This window comes from Myotis lucifugus, unplaced genomic scaffold (genome assembly GCF_000147115.1).
Source record: "Myotis lucifugus unplaced genomic scaffold, Myoluc2.0 scaffold_10, whole genome shotgun sequence".
NCBI lineage: Eukaryota > Metazoa > Chordata > Mammalia > Chiroptera > Vespertilionidae > Myotis > Myotis lucifugus.
In genome coordinates, this window is record NW_005871058.1 from 693,509 (window position 1) to 707,701 (window position 14,193).

At 43.0% G+C, this 14,193-nt stretch overlaps 1 protein-coding gene across 1 annotated transcript in view; it reads left to right on the forward strand.

The window, feature by feature from the left end:
- Positions 1–14,193, forward strand: part of NT5DC3 (5'-nucleotidase domain containing 3) — a gene marked incomplete at its 5' end in the record, with an annotated part of 39,643 nt that continues 25,450 nt past the window's right edge. Inside the window, 3 exon segments of the mRNA XM_006084068.3 lie at positions 1–21; positions 23–92; positions 9,558–9,742. Coding sequence (XP_006084130.2) covers positions 1–21; positions 23–92; positions 9,558–9,742 — 276 coding nt within the window.

Genomic DNA, 14,193 nt, shown 5'->3' on the forward strand with positions numbered 1-14,193 from the left:
GCTCGGCCCTTGTGCACGGCCCCCTGGAACCGCTTCCGACAGGAAGCGCTACCTGTGGGAGCGCTACCGGGAGGCGAAGAGGAGCACGGAGGGTGAGTGCGACCGCCCTCCCACCCGGGGGGCCCCCTGTACCTGTGGGGACCCCTCCCCGCGGGGCTGGGGCGCCCGGGTCTCCTCCCGCGCGGTCAGCCGGGAAGCGAGTATCCTCGGACCCGTGCGGGACCCGCTGCTGACCTACCGGATCCCCAATCGTGACCCTCAGCCGCCCCGGTCGCCCCCAAGCTGCGGGCAGCATCGCCTCCTCATTACTGTTCAGGGAAACGCGGAAAAATGCGCCTGCAGAAACTTTACAACTCTTGCCTTCCTCCCATTTGGAAAGCTGTTTTATAAATTCTTGGGATTTTTAGTCGGAAATCTGCATCGGGAGCGCTTTGGGCTCCCCCGGGGGTTTCACCGACCTCGCCTGGGAGACTGTCATCCCCGCGCACCGTTAGGTATTGTTGTGAACAGACACTAATAATAGTCACAGCCGGAATCCGACGGACTGCAGATCACTTCGAGCGCGACTGCGGGGCAGGTGACAGTGTCCGGAGGCTAACCTGGCTTCCTTCGTTGTTTTAGGGGACAGGGTGGATTTGCGGTGTTTGAAAAAGGAGGGGATGCAGGTTGGCTGTGTTCTGGGCTATCTAACCTCGGCGAGGAGGGGCTCCCAGGGAGTGACTGCGTGTGGTCTCCTGACCTTAAAATTAGCCTGGTTCTGCTGTTACTAAGGGAAATGGGGAGAGAGAGAAGGAGGAGGAGGAAATATTAGTGCCAGGCACATAGACTGTCTCCCTGAATTCTTCCCGCACCTACCCGGGGGAGATGCCACATCCCCATTCTATAGATGGGAAGGGTGAGACTCACATTTAAGGAACCCGGCCGCCGTCACACCTTGACTCGGATCTGCCTCAGCGCCTAACCCACTGTCTTATTTCCTGCGTTGCTCTGCCTTGCAGGAGTAGCTGAGCATTTGGGAACCGGCGCCAAGGGCCAGTGATACTGGTGCTGCTTCTTTCAAGGGAGGTTTAGAGTGGGAAGTTTAAACAGATTTTTTTTTGAGGAGGGGGTAGAAAGGGCACACGGAGATAAACATTCTGTAGAATCATGTTTTCCACTTTTTGGCCTAGAAGTCAAGGTAATGAAAGAAAGCAATTGGGATACTTTTCCGAGGGAACTTGAAGTGGCCAGCAATGCAGAATGCTGTGTAACGGGGCCCATTTTCTTAGTTTTCCTTTGCTCAGAGTTAGTTTTGCATTGGTTTTTGAAGTGGTTGTGTGCTACGGTGGAAAAAGGACTGGCTTTGGAGACATTGGAAATTGCAGCTTTCCAGTGAAGGAAATGTAGACCATGTAGCCCAGCTTTTGGGCAGGGAAGACTTTAAAATGGAAACTCTTGCCGAAACCGGTTTGGCTCAGTGGTAGAGCGTTGGTCTGTGGACTGAAGGGTCCCGGGTTCGATTCCGGTCAAGGGCATGTACCTGGGTTGCGGGCACATCCCCAGTAGGAGATGTGCAGGAGGCAGCTGATCGATCTTTCTCTCTCTCATCGATGTTTCTAACTCTCTATCTCTCTCCCTTCCTCTCTGTAAAAAAATCAATAAAATATATTAAAAAAAATAAAAAAATAAAATAAAATGGAAACTCTCAATTGAAGGAATTGTATATTTACAATATACAGTTGTAAGAATTAATACAGTGAGTTTGGCATATCCTTTGCCTGGTTTCTCCCAATAGTAACATTTTGCAAAACAATAAATAGTACAGTATCACAACCAGTATATGGGTATTGATACATTTCTCAGCTCTTGTTCAGAGTCCTCTAGTTTTACTTGTACTTATGTGTGTATTTAGTTCTATACAGTCTTAGCACTTGTAGGTTCTTATATCTTGCACCACAGTCAAGATAAAGAACAGTTTACTACCAGGATCCCTCATATTATCTTTATAACTATAGCCACTCCTTCCTTCTGCTCTCTCTAATTCCTGGGGCATTCTCCATTCTCCATTTCTAATATTTTGTCGTTTCAAAAATGTTCTATAGATGGAATTATACAGTATGTAACCTTTTGGAATTGGCTTTTTTTTCCCCACTAAGCATAATTCCATGGAGTTTCATCCAAGTTGTGTGGAATAGCTGAGAAGCATTCCATGGTATGGATGCACCTCAGCTTAACCCTGCTTAACCACAGTCCACTCACTGAAGAACATCTGAGTTGCTCCCAGTTTTTTACTGTTACAGTAAAGCTGCTGTAAAATTTGGGTCCAAGTTTTTTTTGTGAAAAAACATATGTGTTCATTTCTCTAAATGCCATGTCATTGCTTGGTTGAATGGTAATTCTATATTTAGTTTTGTAAGAAACTGGGCAAACATTTTGTCATCCTTATTTTGTGGGTGAGGTTTGCCACTTGCTTGTAGGCTGTGAGACCCTGGGGATGCCACGAAGCCTCCATTTCCTCATCTGTAAAATGGGATGCTGGCAGTAGCACCAACGTCATAGGGTTGTGTCCAGGAATGAGTGAGTCCAACCATGAAAGGTGAGTGCTGGTCACATTGTAGAATGCCCCTCATTTGGAATTTCTTCTTTTTTTTTTAACTTGAGATTTTTAGAAGTGTAATATTTATGCACCCTGTATACAATTCAGCTCAAGAAAAGGTTCTTTGTATTTTCAGGAAAAGAAACTTTGGTTTATAACGTTTAGCAGAAATTCCCTGAAGCCCTATGGTTCTCAACCAGAGTTGAATGTGGGGGGCATTTTGCCCTCCCAGGACATTTGGCAGTGTTGGGAGACCTTTCCTGGGAGAACAGGGAGGCTGCTGGCCTCTAGTGGGTGGAGGCCAAGGATGCCGCTATCCCAGCAGTTCTCAACCTGTGGGTTGCGACCCTTTTGGGGGTCGAACGACCCTTTCACAGGGGTCGCCAAAGACCATCGGAAAACACATATATAATACATGTTGTTTTTGTGATTAATCACTATGCTTTAATTATGTTCAATTTGTAACAATGAAATTGGGGGTCACCACAACATGAGGAACTGTATTAAAAGGTTGCGGCAATAGCAAGGTTGAGAACCACTGCACTATCCTATAGCCACCCACAGCAAAGATTGTACAGCCCCAAATGTCAGTTGTGCCAAGACTGAGAGAACTTGTTCTAAAATGATGAATTCTGCGAAATCACGTGCAATCATCATTTAAAGGGATGGATGTATTTGCATGTGGCCTGTTATTTCCTGTCACGCCGCATGCTGTGTGCATCTTTCAGCCTCCTCCCTGGCCTGCCCTGTGTGTGTTCACCTCATGGAATTTCTGGGACATTAACTGAGATAACGAATGACAAGTGTCCTGTGGTTGGCATGTGGGAGGCACTGGTATTTGTTCCTCTTCTATGTCCTCTACACCTCAATGACAAATTCTTGATAGTTTGCCTACTGTTTGATCTTTTGATAGGGCTATTTCTAAATTTTTCTTTTGAGCAGTTAAGGTTTTTTATTTTTATTTTTTTTATTAGATGGCTATTCTTAAGATTAAGTTATCATTAAACCATTACTATATATAATTTTTTTTCAAATGTAGTTGCATGTAGTTTTATTTTTAGAACTTTGGGAAGCATAATGAATTTCTACAGAGCAGTCAATTACAGGTATTACTTACAGAGTAGTAAGGGTTATAATTTTAACTTTTGGTGGGAGTAGTATAACTGTCATATGCATTATTCATTATTCAGATAAGTAATTCTTTTTGTCATGGATTGATTTCCCCTGGAGATGATGCAAAATATCTAAGCTAGTGAAAAAAAGGCAGGCTTCTTTTTAGATTAATAAATGCAATAAGTACAGCTTTTGAATTGCCACCTTCTCTGGGGGCACGCCCAGCCCTGTGTGTGTCCACTTATTTCCACCTGTCAGAGTGCCATTTCCTGGTCTCTCTCACTGCCTGTGATGTGATATTGCTCATTATAGTTTATGCTTTGCCATTATTTTTATTTATAATCTCTGCACTGTGCCCCATACAGTGTCTGACACACAGTAGGTGTGCAGTAAGGCTTATTGCAAAAATTCCTGAGCGTTTAGTAAGTGGGAAAACCAATTTATCAAAATAGTACATGCTGTATGGTTTCATTTATATAAAATCCTAGAAAATGCAAATCTGATAAAATGAACAGCAGTTGCCTGGGGATGGGCAGGGGTGCAGGAGAGACAGAGGGGTGGAATTCCAAGGGGTGCAAGGAAATGTTTGGGGCCATTAGAGATGCTCATTATCTTTATTGGGATGATGGCTTCACCGGTGTATACATATGTCAAACCTCATCTAAGTTTATACTCTATTAGAAGCCCAGCACGCGAAATCGCGCGAGACCGAGACCTGGCGCAGTGCGGGACCCAGAGTCAAGTCCCTCCTGGTGACCGGTCTTTGGTCGTTATGGCGTTACGACCACTGGGTTTTTATTATATAGATGTGTGATTTGTTATGCATCATTGGTACCTCCATAAAGTTATAAAGGAGACACACAGAAATAATGGATGGACTCTGGTTTAGCCTGGATTAAGGCAGTACCCAGGAGGTAGGACCCTAGGAGTGGTCCAGCATGAGTCACGTGTTCTGTTCTGGACCAAGGACTAGGGATGGAGGGGCGGGGTAGGGTCCCAGAAGACTCAGAATTTGTGTTTTCAGAGGTGGCAAAGGGTCATTTCTTGTTTAAGGGTTGGGGTGTGTTGGGCAGATGACCACATATGTTCACCTTCATAGTGAAAAGGACACCTTGGACATCTGGAGATCTGCTATGGGACTATTGCAGAAGTAAAAGTGATTTACAATGGAACGGCTATTGGAGATGCTGGAGAAAACAGTTTCTGGCTAAGAATATCAGTAGTTGTATTTAAATCTCTCAGGTCTGGGGGATAAATGGTGATGGAAGGAGACTTGACGTGGGGGGGTGCTGAACACATAATACAGTGTACAGATGATGTGTTGTGGAATTGTGCACCTGAAAACCATATACTTTTGTTAACCAATGCTACTCCAATAAATACAACAAAAAGGAAAAAAAAACCAAACCCAAACCCCCAAATAAATCTCTAAGGTCTTATAGTAGCACACTTTATGAGTTGTCTGTATCTCAAGTCACACTTTCTGCTTGTCTTGATTTCCTTTCCTATAACTAATTAGCAGAAAGGATATTAAATGGACACAACCATACCAAATAACATTGGTTGGCAGGAAATGTAGCATTCTAAATATAAACGTGAAATTTGTGTTGTGGTCAAACTGTTCCCTAACATATCAATTGCATCAGAACAAACTCACACTTTTCAGGCAAGTGGCAATAGCAAAACTGTCTGGCCTTCGCCCAAGCCTTTCTCAACAGAAGGAAGTTGAATGTGTGATGTTTTCTAAGAGAAAATCACCTAAAGTGGGGTTGTCTTTTCCTTGGCAGTTACAGATGAGAAGTAGAAAGATTTCAAATTTGGATACTGAACCTTGAGTTTACTTGTCACAGAGACCGTCGTTGAAATGTAGATACTGCTTCACCTTAGGAACCAAAGTTCCTATACTTTTTTTCCTCATATATTTTCAACCTATATACTTTTAAAACCTTATTTTCAATCTACATGAGGACTTTTAAAAGAGAATTTGAAGCATCGTTAGTAGATATAAACTAATTCATAAACTTTTTTGAATACTTATGAATATTCATGAACTAGGTCTCTGGGATTGTGGTTTGCCTTACCAAAAAAACTGAACTTCAGCCTGGCCTGCGTGGCTCAGTGGTTGAGTGTTGACCTATGAACCAGGAGGTCACAGTTTGATTCCTGGCTGGGGCACATGCCTGGGTTTCCGGCTTGATCTTCAGTAGGCTGTGTGCAGGAGGCAGCTGATGGATGGTTCTCTGTCATCATTGATGTTTCTGTCTCTCTCTCCCTCTCTCTCTGAAATCAATAAAAATGTATTTTAAAAAATTACTATATGATCCAGTAATTCCACTTTGGGTATATACTCTGAAGAAGTGAAAGCAGGGGCTCAAAGAGATATGTCTGCACAGCAGCATCATTCACAGTAGCCAAGAGGTGGAAGTAACCCAAGTGTCCATCATTGATGGATGAATAGACAAACAAAATATGGCATATACATACAATGGAATATTATTCAGCCTTCAAAAGGAAAGAATTCTGACACATGCTATGACATGGATTAACCTTGAGGACATTATGCTAAGTAAAATAGGCCAGAAAAAAATATATGATGATTCCCTTGATGTACCTGGAACAGTCAAATTCATAGAGAGTAGAGTGGTGGTTACCAGGGGCTGAAGTTGTGGGGGGATGGGGAGTTGTAATTTAATGGGTGTGGAGTTTCAATTTTGCAGGATGAAAAGAGTTCTTGGAGACTGGTGTGTTGATGGTTGCACGGCAATAGGAACGAACTTAATTAAGGTCTGAACTGTATACTTAAAACTGATTATTTTATTTATGCAATTTTACTACAATAAAAGTGAGTAAACAAACCCCCCCAGACAGCTTATGTGTTTTGCTATAGGTTGGTCACCACATTTCCCAGTGTTCCGTGGGATGAGCAGATGAAAAACTGGAAGCTGACAGGCGTGTGCCAGTGGGTGTCCCACCTGCTACACTGCCCCCTGAAAGGCTCTCGGCTTCCAGCTCAGGGTGGCTGTGTGGGAGCCTGGCTCTGGCTAGAGTAACAGAGCTGTCTCTCCATTTCTTTGTACAGTTGTATAGTCTTGCTGTCATCATCCATTAGGTGCAAAAGGAACTCACATTCTAAATTCTTACCCAGTCCTGTTTCCTCTTTGGGAAAGTGCATAACTGACTAGTCAAGAGCCTTCCATTTATATTTTAGAGTCTATAGTTTAGTCTGCTCATTCTCTTTGTGAGTGATTGGCCTTCTTTTCTCTTGCCTTGTAAGTATTGGTTTTATTCTTAGCACTTCTTTAAGGGGTTGCAGGGCGTGTTGCGATCCCTTTTAGGCTTCTGATGTTCCTCTGTTTATTTTGAGTGATGATAAATTAAACGTCCAAGTTTTCTGGTGATGATGTTCATGTGAGTAATACACTTTCAGTCCAGTAGGGGGGTAGCGGAGGGCGGGGGAGGGAGGGGTGAGGAATTCCAGAGCAGCTTTCGGAGATGTGCTGGCTATTAGTGATTTTCCATTGTGGTCGTGTTTCCTTGAGAGCTTTACATGTTCTTTTCTCAGGTAGTAGAAAGGGAGAGGGGCTTCATTGCCAAGGCCATTTCTAAATATAAACTTCTTATTTAAACAGGCTGTTAGAACTTCCCTTGGAAAGTTGATTTGCCAAGGTAGAGCTTTTAGGCACACTGTAAGTGATCCCCGCTTTACTAACTTTGTGCGGACAGTGTCACGTGGCCATATTCAGAAAATAGCATCATCTGATTATGTAAGGCCAGAAGGTCTTGGGTGTTAGATGCCCAAGAGTGTGGAACTGCTGGCTTCTCCCTTCCTCAGGACTAATTCATGTCAACGGGCTGCCCTCAGGTTTCTAAAATGTTACTGTTTCCTGTCCTCACATTGGTTTTATTTGCAAAAGAAAAAAAACACACTAAGGTTATTGTCTCATTCATTTCTTTATCAAAATTAATGAAGAAATGGAATTAGTTAATCATGACTGTTTGGGTTTTCAGTAGAGTCAGCCACATCTAGATTGTCAATGGACAATTCATTCACTTGTTCCTTTCGTTTGTTCATTCATTCATTCATTCATTCACTCACTCATTCATACACTTGCCTTCATTAGCCTGGACATTCTGTGTGGGGATGTAAAGGCTTGGTTTGAAGTTACTGTAATGTGGCAGCTTAATTGGAGACCATGGATAGGCTTCAGGGGTCAATCTCCCTGAAATTTTCTGCAAAATCTGCATGCATTTTTCTGGGGAGAGGATTCAATAGCTTCTGTTAGGTTTTCTAAGGGATCCAAGCCGCTAAGCTGCAAGGGACCTTCTGGGATGCTCGGAATTGCTGCTGGACCGTCCCGAGTGGAGTGGTCACCCTGCTAAATTAGTACCTTTGGAGTATTTCAGGAGGCCCTTGGAACGCAAGTGGGTAAGGTGGGCCATTCCTAGTCAGAAAGAAGTGAGCAGAAGGGAAAAGGGAAGCACCGTGGACTCTAAAGCATTGAAATTATGAAGGCTTGAATTTATTTTATTTTTGGAAAAAAAAAAAAGCACTGTTCTCCATTGCAAAGATGGTATCTTCAGACTTCTTGAAGATGATGTAATACTTCGGGCCATGCCGAGGAAACTGAAGGCTGATGTTGCAACGGGATTTATTTCACTATTGTACCATCTCAGACAACCACCTGTCATTCTCCTTTCTTAATGTAGTCATTTTAAAATCATAGGTGGGGATGATCGATGGGTTATGATGAATAACTTCTGCAGTGATAAAATAGCAACTGTTTTAAGATTTTGGGAAAATAAGATCACTAAACATCCCATATTGCATTTTTGCTTTTTAAAAGGGTCTGGTGGACTCGTGGAAATTGTAAGGTAAAACGACTTTTTTGGAAAAGCTCCAAGAAAGTGTACAAGTCATGAAATAACTACCCTTACTGAGATAGACCTGCTTAAAAAATGAACTCTAAACTATTGTTGGATGCCGGGGACTCTGGTGCTAACCACATTTCTGATTAGCCATATGAAGGAACTAATCTGAATGGTAAAGATTAACATATGAAGATTCTTACTCCAGTGTTATTTTCTTATAATAGAAAAAACCTAAATGTGTAACATGGAATAATAGGTTGATTTGGCACAGTATACTCAAATCTTTGGAATGATTTAACTTTACATTCTCAGAAAGTCTGTAATATAGGAGAGTACAGTCATCACAGGACATTACATTTAGAGAGCAGAGTACAGAGCTGTATACACAGTGTGAGGTCAACTATGTAAAATATATACTTGCAACCATATTGGCAGCAAATACATAAGATGGTAGTAGTTTTTTTTTTTTCTGGGTAATGACATGATTTGTGATATTTAAATTAAATTATCTGTTTATCTTCCAAAATTTGTATCTGACCTGTATTATTTTATAAACAAAACAATCTTTTTATGATGTTGAAGCTAATATTCTGTTTTAAGAGCAGTTTTGTTAAGGTATTATTTACATACCATACATTTCACCCACTTACTGTCTCCCATTCAGGTTTCTAGTATATTCACAACTACTCTTCAACCATCACCATAATCAATTTTAGAACATTTTCATCACTCCAGAAAGGAACTCTGTACACCCATTAGCACTCACTGTATTTCTCCCCATCCCACAGTCCTAGGCATCCACCAGTCTCTCTATGGATTTGCCTGTGCCAGACAGTTCCTGTGAATGGAATCACACACACGTGGTCCTTTGTGACCGGCTTCTTTCACTCAGCGTCATGTCTTCGAGGTGAAGCCGGATCACTCTGTTTGCTCATTTCATTTAGAAACTAACCCTTATTTATCACGTGGCGTAATGCATTTCTTTTTTCTTTACTTCTAGAATTGGTGCCTTCAATCATGAGCAATTTGCTGAATCCGGATGCCATTTTCTCAAACAATGAGATGAGCCTGTCGGACATTGAGATCTATGGCTTTGATTATGACTACACGTTGGTGTTTTATTCAAAGCACCTCCACACGCTGATATTCAACGCTGCTCGGGACCTTCTCATCAATGAACACCGGGTAAGAGCACAGGGACATGTCGTTCTCCCTCCCCAGCCCTCTTGTGTGAAGAATAGCCGTGGCTGACCTGACCTGGTGCCTGGCACACAGGTGTCACTTAGAAAATTGTGGCTGAATGAATGGATTTTGTTCTGTTCCATTAACCACTTTATTGAGGTATGATTGACATGTTAAAAAACTGTACATATTCAATGTATACGTTTCCATGAGTTTAGGGATAAATATACAGCTGTGAAACCCGCACCCCCATCAAGGCCGTAAACTCCATCACCTCCCCTTGTCTCCTTCTGCCCCCTTTATTATTATTATTATTATTATTATTATTATTGTTATTTGTGAGTGTGTGGTAGGGACACTTCACATAAGGTCTGCCCTCTTAGCAGTTCTTAAGTATATAGTACAATGTTGTTTGCTATGGGTACCATGCTGCATAATAGATTTTTGGAACTTATCTTGCATAATTGAAACTTTGTATACTCAAACCTTTACGTGTCTGTGAGTGGAGACTCACCTGCAGATGTTTGAGCTCTCATTTCTCGCAGAGCAGTGACATAGCTTCTCCTGAGGTCTGAGGATGTGGCAGCCTGCTGAGTTCTGGTTAGAAGGAATTCTTCAAAGGAGAGGCATTGCGCTTTGTTCTGGTCCCACCCTGTCCACAACCAGTGTTGTGACTGAACCAGCCTTATGGTTATCACGCTTGCAAGACACCCTTTAGCATTAGCCATTAGGAAACTTCTAAAAGATACAGCTTTATTACTTACAAGACCTGGAAATTATACCACACACCTGGGGTCCCACAGCGAGGTGGGAGGCAGAGAGAGGGCATGTGTGCATGGGCCTGGGTTCCGCTTTTATTTGGGTCGAGGGTAGGGGGGCCGGAGTGTCCTGGGCTCACTTTTTAGTGGTGAATCTAAAATATAAGAGCCGATTTTAAATCACGGGAAGAGAACACAAGCAAGTAACCCAAATGGTTATTTATTGAAATCAGCCATGATCTCTAAAACAAAGGAACTGCTGTAAGGGGAGGCAGCCTGGCTCTCGATCCTGTGGCTGGTGGTGTGTTTATTCCAGATTTGAAGAGGATGCCTCTTTGAAATGGGTGACTTGGAAGTCAAACCTTAAGTCAGGCACTTGCGTTACAAAAAAGAAAGAAAACTGTCAGGGCTTATACGACACAATTTTTTACCCTCATCACTGACTGAATTGTGTTCTTTTATAAAGAATATTTGAATGTCTTCTGGTGCGTAGTATTGTTGAATAACGAAGGAAAAAACCCGACACTCAAAACCTAGCATGTGTTTCTCTGGTCTGGGTTGAGTACACATTTCAGGAACCATGATGAGAAGCATCCTCAGAGGTCATCTGGGCTCGTGTCATTGGAGAACCCCCATGGCATCCCATGAAGTACCGCTTGTATCTCCGTTACTCCGGGAGATAGTTCTGATCTGGGGGAGATTCTTCCATGGGTTCTTTTTATCATCTTGGTCACCCTCCTTTGTGTGTGCTCTGTTTTATTTATCTCAGATGTGAGGCCCTGAACTGGAGATGTTACTGCAGGTGGGGTCTGATAGTGTGGAATAGAGGGAGACCATCACCTCCCTGATTGTGGATACCATACCTTTATTAATACTGCCAAAGTGTCTATCAGCTTTGAATCCTCACCATTTGATGCAGTTTATTCCCTTCAGCTTTGGGTTATCAGTGGATTTAATAAGCCACTCATCTTGTCCTATTTTAAAATGCAGAAATGGTATTTGCCAAAAATAACTTGACCTCTGCCACTAAGCCACCGGCCATCTTTCTTTAGTTATGTCCACCTTACCAGATGTCAGCCCATCTAGCCACTTGCCATTCAATAACATTTCTCTACCCCACTGGGAGATTGAGCTGAAGGGGTGTGGCTGGGTGCTGGCGTTCTACTCCCAGGCCATATGCTGTGACTCTGCTGTTCTATTCCCAGGCCATATGCTGACTCTGCTATCACTCACAAAACCTAAGTCGTTGCTAACAGCGCTGTCTGCTGCTTGTCTGCTGGGGTTCAGATCCTGCCTTTATCACTTCTCATCTGCATGACAGCCCTGCATATAGATACTGTCTCTGTTTTACGGTTGAGGAAACTGAGGCTGATGGAGTTAAGCCAGTAGGTCAAGGCCATGAGACCAGTCGGGGGCAGAACCAGGATTTGGGCTTAGATCTGTCCATTTCCAAGGCGCAAATGTCTTCTCCTTTAGGCCATGTTGCCCCTTGTGGGATTAATAACCCCACATTTCTACCCCATGGGTTTATTGTTCACAGGAAAATAAAATATTCAGGAAAATTAAGAATGTAGGAAAATAAAAAATTTATGAAATTTGTGGGGAAAGAGAGTTGAAATAATAGATGGGGGAAAAAGTTGCAATGATTATGATTAGAAAAGCTTCTAGATTTAAGGTCATGAAATTTCACTTCTGTTATGTATGTTTGTTGCTTGGATAAAAGAAATATAACACTAATTATACAGGCATTAATAGAGTCAGTTATGCTTGTACAGCTTTTTCTTTTGCTTTGGATTTGAAAATGATTCTTCTAAGATGCTGTTAGAAGCACTGACTTTGGTGCTGTTGTTCCTGCCAAAGACTATGTGTGCTTACAGAGTTGGAAAGACATCTGCGCGTGAGTGCACAGTAATAGAACAGGAAGTGGGCAATTTAGCATCTCCCCAAAAAGCAAATGTAAAAGTTTCAGCTCCTTAATTACCCTTTTTCTTTCTTTCTCTCTCTCTCCTTTTTTTTTTTTTTTAAAACACAAAGATAGAAGTAGAAAAGATTGGGTAATAATTGTACCTTCCTTCATTTCATATGTCCATGAGGGAGAGAAAGGAGGGGAGTGTCAGAAGAGTTCTTGATTTCATCTCCTAAATTTGCACCCTCATTTGTGTTTTCCAATCAGTAATGGGCAGTGATGTTCACCTAGTTTTTCAGTCTAAAGCCTAACATTGGCCGTGACCCCTGGCATTCCGTATTTCACCTCTGATTTCTGCAGCAAATGTTGCGGGTCCTCTCTCTCTCTTGTTTTTTTAAATAATCTTTTAATTTTAGAAGAGTCTTAGGTTTACAGAAAAGTTGCAAAGGTAATGCAGAGAGCTCCTGACTGTATATCCCATATCTGGTTTCCCTTAATATTAACGTGTTACATTTCCATGGTACATTTGTCACAAGCGAAGACCCAATATTAATAAATGATTATTATTAACTGAAGTCTCTACTTGATTCAGATTTCCTGAGTTGTTCCCTAGTGTCCTTCTGCTCTAGGATCCCATCCAGGACCCCACGTCACAGTTAGTTCTCATGGCTCCTTAGGCTCCCCTTGGCCTTGACAGTTAGCCTCTCCTTGTTTTTTGATGACTTGCACAGTTTTGAAGAGTACTAGTTGGGTAATTTTTAGGATGCCCTTCTCTTGGGATTTATCTGATGTTTTTCTTGGGATTTGTCTGATGTTTTTCTTATGGTTAGATGGGGTTAGGGGTTTGGGGGGGGAAGACCACAGAGGTAAAGTGCCATTATCATCACATCTTATCCAGGGTGCAGGCCACCAACATGACTTACCTGTGATGTTGACCTTGACCGCCTGATGGAGGTCGTGCTTCCATGTCTCTGCACTGTTCCCCCCGTCCCATCCTTCCCATGCAGTGCTCTTTGGGAGGCTGTCACTCTGTGCAGCTGAGAGCTCTCTTTTCACTCGTTCAGAAGATACTCATTCCACGTGTGTCCCGACTGCACCCACTTCTCACCTCTCCCACGGCCACCACCCTCACCTCCACCCCACGGCGCAGTGGCCTTCTGGCTAGTCTCCCTGCTTCTCTGTTCTTGCTCCTTAGACTGCTCTCCATTTGGGAGCAAGAATGAGCCCTTAAATATTAATCACGTCTTTCCTGGGCTCAACCCCACCTTGGAATGACACGGAAGGCCTCCAGGGCTCCCGGCTCCCTTGGCCTCCTCGCCAGCCTCTCCTGCCATCTGCCTTCACTCTGTTCTAGTCACACCTGCCTGCTTGCTGCTCCTCAAACTCTCAGACACCATGTTCCTGCCTTGGGGCCTTTGTACTTGCCATTGCCTCTGCTTTGGAAGTCAGTCCTGGCCCAGGCAGCCTGAGCCCTTGCTTCTCATCTTTTTTTTTTTTTTTCTTCTCAGATTTCTGAACCCTTGAACTGCATTTTCCTTGTAGTATTTATCACCACCAGGCCCGGAATTGTATGTGTTTGCTTATCTGGAAACTTCTTCGTGGCAGAGACTGTGTTGGTTGGGTTCATGGCTGTATTCCCAGGCCCTGGCACAAAGTACGTGCTCAGTAAATACTTGACGTCATTGTGGAATCCCACAGTTACGCCAGAGTGTACCACGCTTGGTGTGGAACTGCCCTTCTGATGCAGGTCATTTGCCCTCACCTGGTTTGTGTGGATTTATGCCCTTCTG